At 37.5% G+C, this 19,624-nt stretch overlaps 2 protein-coding genes across 3 annotated transcripts in view; one reads left to right on the forward strand and one right to left on the reverse strand.

The window, feature by feature from the left end:
• The first annotated feature begins 375 nt into the window (after positions 1 to 375).
• LOC115917950 (metalloendopeptidase OMA1, mitochondrial-like) overlaps positions 376 to 19,624 on the forward strand; it is a 20,063-nt gene continuing 814 nt past the window's right edge. The window contains exons 1-9 of one of the 2 annotated variants that reach the window (XM_030996157.1): positions 376 to 499; positions 5,425 to 5,768; positions 6,162 to 6,390; positions 6,791 to 6,964; positions 7,877 to 7,984; positions 8,342 to 8,470; positions 16,204 to 16,278; positions 16,876 to 17,025; positions 17,848 to 19,624. The exon at positions 17,848 to 19,624 is cut by the window's right edge and continues 814 nt beyond it. In XM_030996157.1, coding sequence (XP_030852017.1) covers positions 5,425 to 5,768; positions 6,162 to 6,390; positions 6,791 to 6,964; positions 7,877 to 7,984; positions 8,342 to 8,470; positions 16,204 to 16,278; positions 16,876 to 17,025; positions 17,848 to 17,952 — 1,314 coding nt within the window. In that variant the 5' untranslated portion in view covers positions 376 to 499 and the 3' untranslated portion in view covers positions 17,953 to 19,624. Of the gene's footprint in view, positions 500 to 4,105; positions 4,213 to 5,424; positions 5,769 to 6,161; positions 6,391 to 6,790; positions 6,965 to 7,876; positions 7,985 to 8,341; positions 8,471 to 16,203; positions 16,279 to 16,875; positions 17,026 to 17,847 lie in introns of those variants that run through there. The other variant, XM_030996156.1, reaches the window with a different exon arrangement.
• On the reverse strand, positions 11,287 to 15,545 carry LOC100888345. The gene is made up of 3 exons (XM_011669013.2): positions 15,197 to 15,545; positions 14,098 to 14,390; positions 11,287 to 13,952 (listed from the first exon to the last, which is right to left on the reverse strand). The coding sequence occupies exons 1-3, from the start codon at positions 15,444 to 15,446 to the stop codon at positions 12,672 to 12,674; spliced, it is 1,824 nt and encodes a 607-aa protein (XP_011667315.1). The 5' UTR covers positions 15,447 to 15,545; the 3' UTR covers positions 11,287 to 12,671.

Genomic DNA, 19,624 nt, shown 5'->3' on the forward strand with positions numbered 1-19,624 from the left:
AGATTGTCCGTCAGACATTTGAGGCGCGCACGGAATGTCCGACACGGACATTCTGCGCGGATAAAATCCGCACCGATCGTCCGCTCTCGATCGATTTTTAATAGTCGGACGATCGGTGCGGGTTACATTCTACGCGGTCACACCGGCGAGGGAGCAAGAAAGACACGGCGAGAAGCATCTAAAGAGAATGAGAAAGAAAAAAAAAAATCTCTTTTTCTTTTTTCTTTTATCTTTTTGACGACACCGTAATTTATCGCTGAACTTGTGGTCGCCAGATCCACCCGATTCAAGGAGCGATGTACATCGTTATCGGCAGTAAGTTTTATTATTATATTTATACTGATATTCGAATAACAACATGGGTTAAAACAATAAGTTTCGTTTCATAAATATGTAGAGCTAGATCTATGTAAAATTGTATGCACGTTTGTGACATTACTACCGTCCTACCGCTACTCTAGAGCTCTGCAAACCCTACAAAGTTGGTCAACAGTCCCAGGTATGAGAAAATATGTTGTGGAAAGTAGTCACTGCTATCTAGAATAAATCTAGCTAGTCTAGCGACTTGTACAGTTGTACTTTAGGCCTAGATCTACTAGATCTAGATCTGCTTGTCAATTGTAGTTGTATGGTGATGTGACCAAAGTTCAGATGAAATTTTCTCTGGAATTGGGTACGAAAGTGTGAAAATATTGACAAAAGATCAGCAAATTTTGCAATCTTTTTGCGTCCGTTCCGAAAAATTATCAACTTACCGATAAGGGTCTGAAAATCTTTGATTGAGAGCCGATAACGATGTACATCGCTCCTTGAATCTGGCGACCACAAGTTCAGCGATAAATTACGGTGTCGTCAAAAAGATAAAAGAAAAAAGAAAAAGAGATTTTTTTTTTCTTTCTCATTCTCTTTAGATGCTTCTCGCCGTGTCTTTCTTGCTCCCTCGCCGGTGTGACCGCGTAGAATGTAACCCGCACCGATCGTCCGACTATTAAAAATCGATCGAGAGCGGACGATCGGTGCGGATTTTATCCGCGCAGAATGTCCGTGTCGGACATTCCGTGCGCGCCTCAAATGTCTGACGGACAATCTGTGCTGAAGAGGTCTCGCACCAATAGTCCTCCTGCCGCACCAATGTCCGTACTCTAGTCCACACGTATACATAGTCAAAACAAACAGGGATGTACTCTCATATCCCTGATACAAGTATAATTATACTTAATGAATGAAACGATTGGATAACCCATATTCAGCTTAACCAGCTAGCTAGGGATGAAACTACAGGCAGTGGCGGATCTAGTAGGGGGGATGGGGGGGGGGTGGTGCAAATTGTTAAAATTTCGAGGGCCAAAAAAAAAAAGGTGCTCACTACCCCCCCCCCCCCCAAGATCGCGGAGAAAGGCCTTTGCCTCTGCGCCCCAGACCAACCCCCCCCCCCCCTTCTCGCCAAAAAAAAAAAAAAAAAAAGAGAGAAAGAAGGGAAAGGGAAAGAGGAGAGCTAAAATGGAACACAAAAGAGGTAGAAAAAGAAAAGGGTGAAAAGAAGCAGAGATCAGTTGCGATTAATCCCATCAACATCGTGTGGATCGGGGGAGGGGTGAAACGCCCCTGCCTCCCTCACCAAACTTAAATGAGAGAGGGTGAGAGAAGTATAGGGGGGGGGGGGAAGAGGAAGAAGAAAGGTAGGGGAGATCAGTTACATGAATTCAATGATGGGCAAGGTTTTACTTCTCATATGAAAGCGCCCAAACTTCGCGAGGTGAAACAAAGGGTCTTTCAATTCAAGTCTATTCAAGCCCAATATGGGCTAACAACTGGCCTGCATACCCGAGCAGAATCATTTTGTGCTCGACAAAGACACACAGCCTTGGGTAAAGAGGTCCAATATTATTAATTTTTTTAGTTATATTTTTTCATTGACAGTATACTATTAAATATCAGGAATATTGGATGCTCTGTTTCAAATACAGTTCAGATTGCCGAGCAATGAATTATCTCATGCTTCTTGTCCAAAAACCATATCTAGCTGGTTTTTAAAACGGTATCATTTTAATTTCCATTTCCCAGCATTATTTTGAACTGTCTTGAACTGAAGTTGTTTTCCTTTCTTATATTTCGATACCATTACGTCATCAAAATAATGCGATCATTGTTGCAATGTCAGGAATGCTAGTATTACCTCTTATGTAATCCTCGCAATTGACAAAAATATTCCGTCAATGAAGGGAGGGTCGGGTTTTTTTTCTTCAATTCATTAATTGATGCTGCAGGTGCAAGCTATTGAACACATAATCGAATAGCCAAGCTTCCCTATTCATTGGTGCCCTGTTACAGAATTCGTAGCATATCCTAAATTGAATAGATCCGTGTTCTGTTCATTATGCTATGTCAGGGCAGTGGCCTATTGTCATATCACTTGAAGTTCAAGTCAGCAGATTGCAAAATAAATGAAAATAACAGAAAACCTCACTATTATATCAGAAATATCAGTAACTGAAAGAAAATATTTACGGGCAATCTTGACAACATCGGACTGCAAAAATATGAATAATTATGCATCCCGAAATCGTTAAATCAGTAAATCAACATATTAAAGTCGTTAACATGCAGAAAGTGCTATAAGACCAAGAAGTGAACCAGTTAGTAGCAGTGAGGCAAAGTGGTCTTGTGGATAAGACTGATCGCTTCACAACGCAATGTATGTATGTACTCGGGTTCGACTCCCAGCTTCTTCTTTATACCTCATGTTATTTTTTTTATTTTTTTTCTTTACCCCATGATATTGACGTGTCCATCTCCTTTTTTTAAAGGGGACACCCCCCCCCCCCACCTCCTCAACAAAGGAGAAAATAACATTTGATACTCTTTCTTTAACAAGCGACTCTCTGAATTAGTTAGAATACGTCTTTTGCTACATCTACAACAATAAGTATCAATATGAAAAAATAAATGAAGATTACTAGTGTGACACATTAGTCTAGTGGATAGGCAAACGCCTGGCAACTGGAAGGTATCGGGTTCGACTCCCAGCTAATGCTTTTTTTTATTTTTTTTTATAAATCTTTGAAAAAGAAAAACTGATGTTAGAACCCATTTTCATCTCACTCAAAGTTTGGTGTGATAAAATAATTATTGTTGGTGTTGTTGATGTATGGGAAAGGGTTCCAAATCACAATATGTCAATGGATTCCTCAAAAAAAACTTGAAAAAGGGCCTATGGTGAGGGGGGGCAGCTGAGTGTAGGAAAAAAACTGTAATGGAGCCCCTTTGGGGTCTTTTTTTTTGGGGGGGGGGTTTTGGGGGGGTCTTTTTTTTTTTGGGGGGGGGGTCTTTTTTTCGGGGGGGTCTTTTTTCGGGGGGGCGGGTCGTCAGCTAGCTGGCGGTCGTCAGCTAGCTGGCGGTCGTACATAGTTTACATTGACTCGCGCACGAAAAAATGGTCGAAAACAAAATGTCAAATGAAGAAATAAACAAGCTTTTGTATAGTTATAAGAGTTCTACCGAGGTTTCTTTGTCGATTTAATTTATTATATAGTCTCAATTAGAATTCAGAATTATCTCACTGAAAAGTTAAGAAACCGACGATGTTCTCGATCGTAGTTATTTTCATTTTGCCAGCAGCCGATCTAGCGTTGTTTGGGCAAAAAGCTAGGCCGCTGCCTTCCCATCGCAAACCTTTCCGAGTCCCGCTAAAATGGCGCGCTGCGGAGCTCCGAAGCTGCGTTGGTATCGCTGCAAACTCTCTGCCGGCTAGCTCCCCACGACGGACCATTCGCGGTATGGCGAGAGTGTGTGTGTGAGGTACGATTTTGGATTCGAGAACGCATGTAATGCAACCGTGCGCGTCATATTCAGCTGTCGAATGTGTACGACCAATTTTACATGTACGATTTTTAGTACAGATACTTGGTCAGTTTTCTTCTTATATCTTTGGTTTTACAACATTTAAAAATATAATTTCTTCAAATTTGCTCCTGACTCGGTTCAGACTAATTGTGTGATGTGTTTTCAAGTCAATTTTTTAAATATATTTTTTTGCATGAATTTGCCTACCCATGCGTGAAGTTAGGTCTCGTTGTTTTTATGACTTTTTTAGATGCAGCGCGCACGCACGATCGGACATCAAATTTTTAGATCGCGATATCTCTGAACTCCTTTGTTGAGAATCGTTAGCACAGCTTTTGATACACAGCTACAGCCAGGATAGTAATGCAGGTATGTGTGACTGAGATGAGAGCCATCAATTTTGTACACACTTAAATGACTAATGATTCAGCTCTGTAAATGTGTTTTTTCCAGCTGATTCACAGCTCAAAATCATAGAGAATTTTACTAGAAAAACTGTCTGAAGAAACCGCTGCTGGTTTTCTTCCGTAATGTCTCGTTACGCATTACAACAAAATTTGTGTAGATCGAGGCCTATGCAATTTTACATGGAGATTCAGCGCGTGCGCAGCGACCAAAAAAATGCACACAATGAATAGGAAGTGGCTGAAATCTGCTTGACTGGCAAGTTTGACTGTAGACTCATGATTTGATTTTCAACAATTTTTTTTCTAACATCAGTAAAAGTTGAAAAGATTGTATTTTACTGCTATTTACTTTAGGTGTCATCGGTTGTCACTAAAGTACCAATTTTATACAGTGGTGTTTGAAATGTTGAGAATCAAACTTTTTTTTTTGCCGATAAATTTTGCCGATATCGATCCAAGGTACAAGGGAATTGCTTTGATCTTCCGATCAATACCCCAACTTACAGGGTTAGGTTTAGGGACGGTTGACAAATGCAAAAATAGCTTGTGATCGCGTTTTCTCAAAAACAAATCAATGGATTATTGCCAAACTTGGGTCATGTATGTATCTTGTAAAGCCAATGGGCGGATTAGATTTTGGGGTTACGAGGTCAAAGTTCAAAGGTCACAGGGCTCATTATGTACCGGTATGCAAAAATAGCTTGTGATCACATCGTTTTCTTGATAATCAGACAGGCGATATGCTTGTAAAAGTCATGGGATTCCTGACTGACCTAAAAGTTTATAATTATGGTTGCAGCATGGGCTAAATCCAAGATTTTTTTTCTGAATCTGAGGCAATGTTAATATGTCACTTTTGTCAAGAAACATAAATCGGGACAAAATAATTATCACATACTTAAAAAAGTTATAAAACTTGGTTTCTAAGAATAAGAATATTTTAGTTGTTAATATTAAGCAAATTAACCCTGCTTTTGTTGATTTTTAACTAGTGGCGTGCAGCAGTGAATTGTGATACAGTCCAACACAGGTTTGGTTCCATGCACATGAGTGAATGTCCCTAGGGCAGAAGAAGAGCTATGTCTCAGGAACCAAAATCATTCTTTAATCTGACTGTAATGATTCATGGTGTGTCTCTATTTTTCCTTGTGTTTTGTATCTTGTTTCACTTTAGATGATGGCACAGTATATAGCAGGATTGTGTCACAGAGGGGGTTTCCCGTTCAGCAGAGTGCTTCACTGTAGTCTCCTTTCAAGGATAAACCCTCACGTATCATCAGCGTCTCATAGGTCGTTTGTGATGCATCCGTGTGCAGGCACACTCACTCAAACAAATCTCTCAGTCTGGAAGAAAGCAAGGACTACGTCATGTACAAATCAATCATTGGAGTCTAATGAGAAACTTCATTTGATCCACCATAGAATATTTCACACATCACAGAGTAGACCAGCTGTTCCTGTTGCTGTTTGGCTGGCTGCCAAAACATTAGCCAAGACTGCTGCAATAATCACTGGAAGGTACAGTACAATGTTCATTGTCCAAACAAAATTAATCTTAGGAAAATAAGTACACTATTTTGTGTGTGTATATTAGGGATGCAATGAAGGATTCACTCTGTGGTTGAATACACCAATAGTATTTTTGATTGTGGGCATGCTATATGTAGTTGTGGATTGGATATACTCTGATTTGAATTGATAGTAATAATATGGTGTTATATCCCCAGCATAGTTTCATTATAAGGGATGGAGTCTGTGTCTTCTTTACATAATTTACTTTCGATACATCAATAAACATGAGCCTTAAAGACAACTCTGTATACAAATAAAAAACTTTATTATCATACAACTTCTAAATCTAGGAATATTGCCTTTAATCTGAAACCTCCTATCACTGTGTTCTTCTTGAAGGACTTTGAGGAATCGATGGAGAGACCATCCCAAGCACAAGCACAAAACAGCAAGTGAGAGATTACATGATAACAGAGGCAAGATCATCGCTGGTATACTGGGAATGCTTGGCTTTGGAATTGGTTATTACTACTATCATATAGAATACACACCATTGACCAACAGACCTAGGTTCATTCTCTTCAACAAAACTCAGTTTGAGAAGATAGTAGAAGAGGAATACAAAATGGTATGTCAATTTGTTTGTCTCTTTTATAATGAATAGGCCTATTACTTTTAGCATTTATTCTGTCAATAATGATGTTTTAAAACAGTTACTGATGTGGTCATTGGATTCAAATGAACATCCAGTACTTTTTTAAAAATCATTTTATATACAGTTTAGAGTTGTGGAGTAGGCTGAAATTTAGAAACGGTTTTGTGTCTTTTATTCTTTTAAGCTTTATGATTTCATATAACTGTGAGAAAAATTCATGGCAAATTGACGTAGATAAAAAACTTGAAACAACTATGGTAATCTTTTTTTTGAAAAGCTTTATGATTTTATATTAAGACATAAATTTTTTTATTTTTGTACAACAAATCATAAGATCTATGTTTTGATTGATTATTCCATCCTATTCTTCTAGCATTGTGAGACATATAAGGATAGCTTTGTACCGACGGACCATAAGATCTATGGTATAATCTCAGGGATTGTAATGCAGCTGATCAAAGCTAACCAGGACGTGTCTCAGATACGCAACCAGACCTGGACCATTCACGTAGTGGACCAAAACATCAAGAATGCCTTTGTTCTTCCAGTGAGTATTTTGGTTTACCGGTAGTTTGAAGTTGCTCATGCGTGGGTATATAGAGGGCAGCACACGGATGTACGCACGCATGGGAGCGTAATACCCATTGGCTCAGTGTTATATAGTGTTCGCCAAGTCGCCAACTTCACTAACGACTATATACCCACTCATGAACATCTTTAATGGTTTGGTTACCTGACTTCGAAGAAAGCATGTGTGCGCTTGTACGTATAAATAAACATTCAGGGGACTGACAATTTTTCCTTCTCTCTGAGAGACTTGGTAACATGGAAATTGCCTTAAAAAGAGAATCGATTTGGTTTTGAACCTGGGGCCTCCCGATTTATTAGACCACTGCTCTACCACTAGCTACCAAGCCATCCGCTCACAGTGCATTACAAGTTTAGCTTGCTTGAAATAGAGGGAAATTGGACCCCTCTTACAAGCCAACTGACTTGATTTACCCTTAGTTCCTGTCTTATGTTGTAAGTACATGAATGGTTGTCATGAGTTCAAGTCCTTCTCAAGAATAAGCTCACTGATAATTGTCCTATTTGTTGGAAATTTAAAGGAGAGGTTTTTTTTTCTTCATATTAGTAGAATGCAAACATTATCAAGTGTGTTTCCTTTCAAGATGTTTCGTGCCTAATTATTAAATGGGACAAAGATTAAGATTATTTGAGTCTTGATAGTTTATTGTTCATAAAGCTTACAGCATGGACAGGGTCAGGCGTACCCCTACCCAAGATAATACTTGCTCTTAAATTTTGAGCTTTTATGTAGAAGTAAAAAGTGATCCATCAGTTTCGTATTTTACAAACAATCATCAGCTTGCATTGTTGCAAATGAATCATCAATTATCCATCCTTGATTTGTCAATTTATGAATTATAAACATGTTCTTCAATTTTTATTTCCACAGAATGGTCACATATTTGTGTTTACTGGGATCCTACAAGCCACAGATAACATAGAGCAACTAGGAACAGTCTTAGCTCATGAAATGGCACATGTCGTCCTCAATCATTCAGTAAGCTACAATAGTTATCATTGGCTTGGAGTCTGTACCACAGTTGTCTTCTTGAATGATCTGTTTCTGACTCCTTGTGGCTGTCTCTCACACTTTCTCTCTCTTAGACTTTCATCTTTACATCATGTATGTATACCTCCACCCTAGCTCACTCACTATCTGCACTGGGAACGTTTTGTGGAAAATCTTAACCAGCCTTTTGTTGATAAGTGTAATTTAATCGTACAGATTCCTTTATTCTTCAATTTATTAATTCATTATTTTGTAAATGACAAGTAAAATAATTTTAAAAAGTTTATGACAAATTATTGAATCATATTTAGTAATCAGTGAAATTATTCTATTTTGATATTTCAGGCAGAGATGGCAAGTTTCTTTGAATTCTTTGATCTATTCATGATTGTTGTCTTGACGGTTCTATGGGCGTTCCTTCCCAACGACGGGGTTGCTTTAGTTGCGACATGGTTCAAGCAGAAGGTTGTAGAGGTAAGGAGAGATTTAATAGTAAAAATAATAATAGTACATTGCTAAGTAAACGCATCATATCAACATGATCTCTATCCATGTTAGAACAGCACTTTATTAATGTCACAAAAAGTTAGATTACACATTTAAAAGAATTGTGTATTCAGCTCAGATTTGAATTGAACCAACTGAATGATATTTCTTAAAGGTTGTGGCAATTTATTCTAAATGTTGCCGTCCCCATTTATACCATGATTGCAAATGTAGGTACAGTGAAAACTGCTTTAGGGACCACCTGTCTATAAAAACCACCTGCTATAAAAAAAAAAAAAAAATCCCATCTTGAGTCCAGGTCCAAGCGATGGCGCTGGACTTCCTGGCCGCGTATAGCAGCTGTTGCCGCTCGCCTGTCAGGTCCTCGTTGATGAAGATCGACGTCCCTTTCAGCTTAGACCTTGCCTCGTACACCTTCTGTCTCATGTTGTAGGTAGAAAACTTCACAATGACGCTCTTCTCCTTTGTGCTGCCATTGTGGTTCTGGTTCCTCGGCGTGATCCGATGGCTGCGGTCGATGTCGCCAGGAGAAAGCTTGATGTTGAGACGGTCTCAAGCTAAGTCACACACCAGCTTGTCAGTGTTTTCTCCCTGGGTCTCCTTGATGCTATAGAACCTCAGGCAATTTCGTCGGCTGTATTGCTCATGCTCATCCAGTTTTTCATGTAGTCTGTTGATTTTCCCCTCGAGTTTGTCGATTTTCCTTTTCTCCAACTTTGTCTCTTCTTCTTTGGACTCCATGTCCATTTTCAGTGCAGCGTACACTTGTTTGGTAACTTTCCCGATGATAGCTTCTTTCACTGCAGCGACGAGGGCATTTAGGACTTCGGGGGAACATAATGCGGTTTTAATCTTGGATTCAATAGCTAGATCGAAGCTGTTGTCTCCCATCAATTGTTGCTGTTTCCATGGCTTCAGTTCGTTGACTTTGCCCCCTGTAACTTTAGGACCGAGTTACTGGGGCTCCGCTGTCATCGGAGTTTTTAGAAGCCGACATATTTCCATGAATGTTTCCGACAAAATTCTCTCATGTGAAGTTCCAAATGTAATTATACAGAATTAGCCGGTAAAACCCTGCCCCCCCCCCACTCAGTTTTATTTAGGGTACGCATATGCATGTTCCCTCCTTGTGTAAAGTCAATACGGGCCGGATTTTTGTGTACTACAAGCCGGACTTTGGTGCATGAAAAGTACCCCTTTACCGGACATTTTGGTAACACGCATGATGGTATCCCTCCGTTCACGGAGTGGGGGGGGGGGGGGTAAAACGGTAAAAATAGCAAGGAATTTAAGAGCAAACCATATAGAGCTGTTGAACGCAGTATGTACATTATATATAGGGATACATGTTTTATATTCTTCAAAGATATATACACCTGTACATGATTGTTTGCTTGTTTGCATTATGGTGTTTTTCTGTGTTAGCCAATGATAGACATGACTTCTGAAGTAAAGGATGATGTAGTGAACCTATGAATACTCATTTTAGATGTTTTATAAAGCCTTGTTCAGATATGAATGGTAAACTGCAGTATTTTAACTTCAGTTTTATTCAAGATTCAAGACTCAAGAATAGATTATTTTATTGGTCCATGCATGCAAACATTACATAGAAATTCTGCTTCCAATGGTTTTTTTGACACTGAAAATACAAAAGATTAAAAAAAAAAAAAAAATTAACAATAGAAAACAATGTACATAAATATGGATAAGTATTTAAAAATGTGCATGTGCCCCTCAATTTCATATTGTCTACAATTACCATGCATCATAAATTATAATGACATAATGTGTATAAAATATGCTTCACATTTCTGGATCTTATAACAAAGAGCTCAGTGAATACATGATGTTGGACCTTTGTTGCCCGTACATGTAGTTACAATTCATTTACGATACAATTTTTGTTAAAGAAGCGCCATGGTTTTCCATATAATAGAAAAATTAATGGGCCTAAAATTGACCCTTGCGAATACCTCCAGTGAGTGTCAATAATGTGGAGTTAAAGTATTAGGCATATTGTTTACAACATCCTCACCAACAGAAATAAAATATTCGTTAAAAAGTCGCAACACTTCTGATGGTTCCTCAATATTTTGTCCATCTTTTAAAAGAGTTGGACAGTCAATTTTCTTTTGTTGTTTTAAAATATTGTTTAATGTTTATAACACGCCATGTTCCTTTCAAATCATTTCTTTTACCATCAAATTTCTTTCGATAATATTCACGTTTTGCACTCCTAATCGCATTATTTACAATTTTCCTTTGTTTCTTGTAAACATCTTCTCTGTAATGGTGGGATTCTTTATAAATTTGTGGTACAAAGCTTTTTTAAAGAATGATCATACCATGGGTTACGTATTTCTTTTCGATTATCTATAGGTTTTTTTTTTGGAAAGCAATGATCTTAAATAGAGCCAAAAAACCAAATATATTGTATAACTGGTTAACATCAGTAGTTGAATTTTTCAAAATGAATTCCCAGTTCACCATACTCAATTCAGTACAGAATAATATTATATTTTCTTCATTAATATGCCTCACACTTCGAACAGACCTTACATTTTGGTTTGAATTCATAATAACATTAGAAATACAAAATATAGGCATGTGGTCACCTACAGGGTATGTAATAATTCCAGACAAATAATCATCGCATGTGCTGTTAACAAAAATATCATCCAACAAAGTTGAGGTTTTTATAGTGGTTCGAGTTGGCCTTAGATATTAAAGGAGAAAAAGAATAGGAGTTCATAAATTGTACAAAATCATTAGGCTCCATCTCTTCTCCAACAAAATGATTTATATCAAAATCTCCCATTATATGTATAGCAAAGTTTGTGATCACTAATAACTTTAGAGGATTGGTTCAGAATATTCCTTGAATGCAAGAACTGCCTGACCTGGTGGTCTGTAAATTACGCCAACTATGACACTCTTCCTGTTAAAAAAAAGCTCAACAAACATTCCTTCTACTTCACTTACAAAGAATTTTAAGTCTTCACGTATTTTATATTTCAATGATTCATTTATAAATATACCAACTCCACCACCTGAGCAATCACTTTTACCTCTACCGACAAAATTATATCCATCCAATTTATGGATTGGCAAGAGTTTCTCATTTTCTTTTATCCATGTTTCTGTAATTCCTATTACTGAAAAAGAAGGTTTGACATTTAATAGACATGAATGTAATTTATCAATATTCTTTTTCAAACTTCTAACATTAGCATGCAATACTGAAAAAAATATGAAGATTTGCACTGAGGTAAATTCTTCAATTCATAATAATCCGATTCAGCAGTCATATATGTGTCACTCATAAAGATATGAATATAGCAATATGTAATAAATACAATTACATGTGATTCAAGTCACCTCTTTTTGTAAATATGCCTCAAACTATCTTCTGAAGGAAATAGAATAAAAAACAGTGAAAAGGTTGCAACCTGTTAAACTGTGTTAAATCTATGGAAATTGGAAAAGTTTAGATAAATATACTAAACAGTTTTTAAAAATTAGACAAATTAGTACAACTGTACTTTCTTAATCTACAAATAGTTACTAAAGGGGAAAAGGGGTAAGTGGAATGGCGAAAGCCATCCGGAACAGATAAGCTACAGTTATACTGACATTGAACATATAAAGCACATTTAAAGTCAGAATATAGAATACAAATATATGGATCCCATGGAATTTATCATACATGCCATTAAAAGCTTCATAAACAAATGGAGTTTTATGGCTAATAATGAAGACATGGATGCATGCTAATACATATAATTTAATTCAAATTTCAATTATTTACATTACATTCAAAATATATACATGAATGTTTCCAAAAAAAATACATGAAAAGGAGTCAAATTAATTAAAAATTAATAACTAATAAACTACAAAAGAAGCTGGATCCCTTCGGTTAGCGTTGATGCGTGATGTGTTTCGGAGACCCAGCTGGAGATATGTACATGTAGAGCGAAGGACGTGGCAGTGTGGCTGGTCTTATCAAAATAAAAATGATAAATACTGTATATACATGTACATGTATGTACATAAAAACAATCAATTGGAAATCAAATAAGTGGCACATAAATTAGAATAATATATATAGATCAATTAATATTTACACCAGGAAACATAATATACATACACAAAATATATAAAATCAAAACGCACCCGCCTCATAAGTCACCCCCTCCTCCTCAACATACCCTTCTTCTGCCCTCTTTTTAGCCCTTCTCTCTACTTCCCTTTTCCTTTTAGTTACCACCCTAGCCTTTAATTCTGCATTACACAATCTACTTTTATCTTTTTTACTTGCAACTGACAATGCGTGAGCTCCCATTTCTAGGTTCATTCGTACAAGTATTCTGTTGCGACCTTTCACAGCGCCACAATTGAATGCCAGAGCTGCCATGTTGGTAGCAAGGGCAACCATTCGTGGACCTCTCCACAGGTGTTTAGGGCACCGTTTCCAGATAAGAGAATGGAAACTCTCGTTCTGGTTTTGGGTGTAACCTGGGACACATCTCTCGATGAGATCTTTGTTACTAAGTCGCTCAAAGACAGGCTTGAGAAGTTCGAGGAACCGACCATCTAGATGGTGGTCCTCGTCACTCATTGTGCCTTTGTTTCTGTACTCACAAAACCCATTGTCTGGACAGTACTGGTGGCGAGCTTCATTATCATCACTTTTACATGAATGATAAAGAATAGCCAATACCCTCCGTTGCATATACTCTACAACCCTTACTCTTTTTTCTTCATCCCTTATCACATTACGATTTTGACACTCTTTAATTGTATTTCTATATTCCCTACTCATCATACCTACAGTCCCAGTATCTGAACTACCCCATAAATGACCGTTACCTTTCCTCATTAACTTCTTTTCACTTGCCGAATGATCCCCATCCATACGAAACTTATCTAACGCATTAAACATTCTCTTCCCTACGTGCCCTATACAATCATATTTCTTAACTTCCCCTGCGTCCCCATACATATTTTGAATCGAATTAAAAGTTGAAGAATCCCCATCAGAAATTATGTACTTATACCTTAACCTATGCTTTTCTACAGATCTCCCCCACAATATTTTAGCTGCTTTGGGTTCCATGCTACCACTACTCCCCACATGATTTCCCAAACAATTATGTTTATGATCGTCCCACCACTTTATGTATTCCTCCCCCTCCCTATCCCAGCTTTTTCGCAACTGACATGCTTTACATATTTTAGAAAGAACTGCCCTATCAATAACCTCCCCAGTGTCCATACTCATTACTACCCCCACCCCATGATTAGATACATGACCCCTTCTGTGCCATGTTCCATCGTACGACACTGCCACGTCCAGCACGTCATCCGAATTCAGCTGCGGGTTGGCCTTCAGCACCACCTCCCGAACTCGCTCACCGGCTTCCTTCATCTGTGTCTCACAGACCTGCAGTGGGTTTGGAGAACAAAGAGAGGAGAACAAATTATTCATATCACAGTACACAAAAAGTACACAAGTCTGTTTATCAAATTTGTTTCTTTGGATATTTATTTCAATTTGAAGACCACCATGATATTGTACATGTACATACCTCATCCGTCTCCAGGTGCAGACGGTATGTGTGGTCCTGGTAGCTCTTGGAATTCACAGGAGGGGGCAGGTCCATGTATCCACAGAAGTCTGCTAGGGCTTCCCTGGCAAGGCCCACTTCACATGCTGCCAAAACAGATCTTTTGTTAACTTCTGCGGATTGACCTGCCCCCTCTGCCACAGCATTGGGGGAAGATGTGAAGCGATGCTCCATCTTGCATCCGGTGCACTGAAGAAGAAGAGAGCTACACAGGCCTCGACGTTTAGAGTGCTCTTCTAACAACTGAAGGTGTCCTGAATTTAAAGGGGAGAAATAAAACTTCATTAAACTTACAGATCACTTTACAATACACTAAATAATCTTGTAGATATCACGTTTTTATATGATACATCATGTACATGTAATTTCATTCTCTCAGTAACGACATGCCACCGTAAAAACTGCAACTGAAAGATTTTGAAACAAATAATCACGTCCACACACAATATACATATCACACCACATTTCTTATTGGCAATAAACTTATAAAGCTACTGTCATTTGTATAACACCATATACTGGTAGGCATAGATCCAAATCATCCAACTGATTCCATAGTCATAGAATGTAATCATGCATGATGCACGATTCCATGAATGATGATGAATGCACAGAAAATCGCCTGTGTTTATAATTGAAAAAGCAATCAACCTACAGGGTAATAGTAAAGTCAACATGGCGCTAGTTCAGAAGTCTATCCAAAATTTGACCTGTACTCAGGCGTGGAGATGCCCTACTAAAACATACCCAAAATGAAGTAAATATTCATCAAATGTCCAAATAAAGGTCATGATTTAAAAGTCGATATGTTTGTTACCTGTCAATTTTCTTAACTTTTTTTGAGTATTTTTCCTAAAAACAAAGACTTTTAATATGCACTTGCTCACAGGATTCACGGCAAACTGCAGCACAATACAATTGCATACCGTCCCGACGGTCGGGTGCGACTGTAATCTTAGTTTACATACATGTACGGTCGCTAACTGAACATGCATGTCATGCAGTCAACACTTTCACATGCATGACTAATAAATATTCTAAAGCAAGTAATAAAGCTTACCTCCTTGACAAAAATGGTCTTTGAAAACTTCCAGGGCTGCATTCAACTGGAGAACATGAATTACGAGATGACCCACCATGCTCCCACTCAAAACCCTATGAGTGGGACTGTAATGGATCAGCTTCCTCTTTGAAGCAGTGTCTTCTGACAGCTTGGCAGCTGCTTGAATGTTCAATTTCTTCAAGTCATGTCTTGAAACTCCTCTAAAAACCTTCTTCTTACTCACATAGCCCTTCTTAGCACGACCCATGATGAATAAAATGGTAAATGACGAAGTAATTGCAGAATAAATGGCAATGAATTTTAGTAATAGCAGCTAGCAAATGTGTTTACAGAAGAGATGCATTTCTCAGACCTACCACTAGATGGCAGTATACATATCAAATGAAAGAGCCTTTTCTGCTCTTCAACTTGGTGCCAAGACGGTGAAATAGGTGAAAAAATAAGTAATTTATGAAATTTGTAATGAAATCTTTGATGTCTTTGTTTTAGAGTGACCTCAAGGTCATAACATTGATAATGAATGCGTTGATTAATAATCAATTTTAACCAACTTCTAGACTGATTTCCTCTCTGAAATTTCAGTGTTAGTTTTTTAAGAAAGTGCACCTTGCATTGGACTAAAAAAAAATAATATTGGTTGGGTCAAATTTTGGTTGCATAATAAGGGAGATGCATGCACCTAACCGTAACGTTTCATATACGACAGTGATACCTCAAGAGAGTCAGTCAGTCTGAAGTTGGTCTGGACTCTGGAGTCAGTTTGGCAGCCAGACTAGATGCGGTATTAACGCCACTGTGGCTCTGAACAGGCAATATTGCAGTTCAATGGGGTCGGACGCCCATATATCCTGGGCAGGCTGTGAATGTCGTACCCTGGCTTACTAGAATCACATCATGATGAGTGGATATTCTCTTTCATTTTCAGTTGTTACTCCACATGCCGTACAGTAGAAGTCTTGAGACGAAGGCCGTTGTAATGAGTTGATATTCTCTTTCATTTTCAGTTGTTACTCCACATGCCGTACAGTAGAAGTCTTGAGACAGAGGCCGATGAGGTGGGCTTAATGCTAGCTGCCAAGGTAAGGAAATATACTCCCTATTAGTCATGACTGGTTCATATTGAATCTCTCACATTATTCAAATGTCAGACTTAAGGGCCTGAATTCACAAATGAGGTTTGTCGACAAATCTAGGTTTATGTGCGTCATATGACGCATTTCAATCCAAGGTCGAGTAGAAACGCGTCATATGACGCACATAAACCTAGGTTTGTCGACAAACCTCTTTTGTGAATTCGGGCCAAGGAGTGTAGTAAGGATCTGAAGTCAATGGAAACAGTGATTAAAAATATGTTGATATTAGTCTCTCTCTCTCTCTCTCTCTCTCTCTCTCTTTCTCCCCCATCTATCTTCCGTAGAATAGATGGTGTATTTTAATTGAAAACAAAATCATATTTCTTATAAGAGATCCCTTTAATAACTAATGACTTTTGTCAACAGTCATGTGCACCTACGTGTGGATGTTTTCCTTTTCTGAATTACTGTCTATATCTATCCACTATATATCCTTACTCAACTTTATTTAATTGTTCAACTAAATGTAAATGTAGTGTAAAACACTTTTCAAAATGTTGAAATAGTAGATTTTGAAGTGAAATAATATTTCTCATTTTTCAGAGCTGTATTGATGTACGAGAATGCAAAGCATTCTGGGAAGCCATGGATGTAGCCCAGATATCAACTGGAGAGCCGGAACCCCTAGAGTTCCTTAGTACACACCCCTCCCATCAGAGAAGAGCTGATTATATAGAATCGTTATTACCCAAGGTAAGTCAGTTTTTACTATAGAACCCAAAATTTCCTAAAGTAAGTTAATATTTACCATATATAACCCAATACTTTCGAGAGTGAGTTAGTATTTACTATAGAACCTCATACTTCTCAAGTTAAGTCAGTATTTACTTTATACCCACATACTCCTGGAGTTAAGTCATTATTTACTTTATACCCACATACTCCTGGAGTTAAGTGAGTATTTACTTTATACCCACTGTTACAATAAGCTAATTTTCTTGGTCATGGGTTAACCAAAAAAAATGTTCCACATAGAACATTTTATAAACTAGTCAAAACATAAAATGTATTATATTTTGATTTCTTCATAAATGTATATCCTATAGTTTTGAAAAGTTGACCAGTTAACCAGTCAGAGTACAAATTGAGAGGTTGCAAAATGGCGTCCCTAAAGTTTTCCTATAAGTCCCATCATTTTGAGAGGGGCAATCACAGCCAGTCAGTGCAGACTCTTGTAAACAAAATTAACAGTGGGGCAATATCAATCAGTCATTTCAAATTCTGTATATAATTTACTACCTAGTATTCTTGAAAAGACCTATCAAATTTTAAATTATACTTGTACACATTATATTTAATTCCATTTTTCCTGATCTCATGTTGTTATTTTATACTTGCATTTTTTTTTACCTGACTGTGAAAGCATGTACAAACCAGTCTGTGACTGCAATTCATGTCTTTAATAAACCTTGATTGAATTGAAATGAATTTGAGACCTGCGCTTTCCAAGTTCCCCTGTTTCCGTATGTCTTTCAATGATTGCATAATTGTTGTTATCGTTGAATGTTACTACAGGCCATCCAGGTTAGACAGTACTGCAACTGCCCTGAGCTACCTCACAGAATCCCTTCTCAAAGAGCTGTCATCACAAAGTCTATTCCTGCTGTTTCTGCAGCCTGAAGTGTGTTTGTGTATGGAGAGGTCACTCCCAGGATATTGTACACATTTTAAGGAGCAAATATGATGGAACTGACTCGATCAATATGATTGTCCGCCCTGGCTGTTAGTAATTCAGTGTCAGTGTTGTGAAGGGCTGAGTTTGAGTCACAGCATCGTAAGGAGCGAGGCCCAGGCCAGGTCCTGAGTACCCAGCCTTGAGGCCAAGTCTAGCCTCAGGTCCTCTAAAACTGGAAACTGTTTTATTTAAAAACTCCCTGCATATGAGATACTTTGCTTTGTAGACACCAAATTTGGAGAACTGAAGATAAAATTGTCAGCTACCATTACTGGAGGCCATCAGGTATGCTACATAATAGTTAATTTATTCTCACTGTAGTTCAGGGATGGCCATGCACCTGTCTGATTACATAAGACATTGAATCATCTTTATTATACTCTCGGATGGCCCTCGACTTTGGTGGACAAAGTGCTACAGTGCTGCTTGAAACCATGCAAATCGATTTTGATCTATAACATATATACAAATGTGTCTGATAGGGCTTACTAAAACAAACAAAAACAGAATATAAAAGGATGCTATGTCTGGCTTTATTACTTGAGGTTTTTAGATAAAAATGCCTTACAACTAATAATCCTTTAAAAAACATTCTTCTTGTGCTGAGAAGTTTGGATGGACCAATTTAGTTTTAAAAGCCAAGACAGTACTACACCTTTTGGCTTCATTCATTGCCTTGAGCCTTCTTAGGGCTCTTTTAGGAACACATTTTCATAATAAAAAGAAATGGGAATGATGTCAAAGTGCTAGAGAAATATCATGATTTTTAAAAAATTTAACAAATTACGAGGAAAAAAGGAAAACCTTCTTGATGAAATACCTTCAGAAGTAGAGACTATTCACCTATGTTGCCAAACTCTTTCATACTTTTAACAGAGGGGGAATAACAGGATATCAATTCCATCCTCAAGGAGACGCAGATACAAATCTGGTATTATGGAGGGTTTTTGGTAGAGTGGTGTCACAAGATTTGGAAGTATGAGGATCATTGTTTTAAGTCATTGAACTGCATTTTTGTTATTTAAGAAAAAAAATCATTTGTTGTTATATTGTTCAACACATATAACTAATTATTTTTTGTTTAAAATATATGATTAATTATTGCTTCAAATATATAAGTATTTAAGTACTTGAGATGATGTCTACGTCATTATCTCTTTTAATAATAATAATGAAATATCATGTGTAAAATGCCAAATTCACTTGAAATCGAATCGATTGCTCAGGGTGCAGAAGATGAAATTACATAAAAAGCACCTTATGTATGCCTATTGAATGGCAACTGACTGGAGTGCAACATCGAAAGTGAAGAATGTGCTTTCAAGGTAAGGATTTAAACTGAAATTAATTCCACTGTATGGATTTTAAAAAGAGGTATATGTCAGACAAAGAATTCAAAATGAATGCATTCAAATGTTGATGTCATCATTTGAATGACATAGTTTTTTTTAATATTTAATCTGTATTATTTTTTTTTAGTGGAGAATTCTGTATGGTATGCTGCTTAAAGTATTCCTATAACTGACAAATGTCATTCTGTGTGCAAATAGAGATCCTCTCTTTCTTTACATTTTTTTTTCATTGGGAGATATATTCTTGTGAATTTTATAAAGAAAT

This window comes from Strongylocentrotus purpuratus, unplaced genomic scaffold (genome assembly GCF_000002235.5).
Source record: "Strongylocentrotus purpuratus isolate Spur 01 unplaced genomic scaffold, Spur_5.0 spur5_scaffold_3, whole genome shotgun sequence".
NCBI classification, from domain to species: Eukaryota; Metazoa; Echinodermata; class Echinoidea; order Camarodonta; family Strongylocentrotidae; genus Strongylocentrotus; species Strongylocentrotus purpuratus.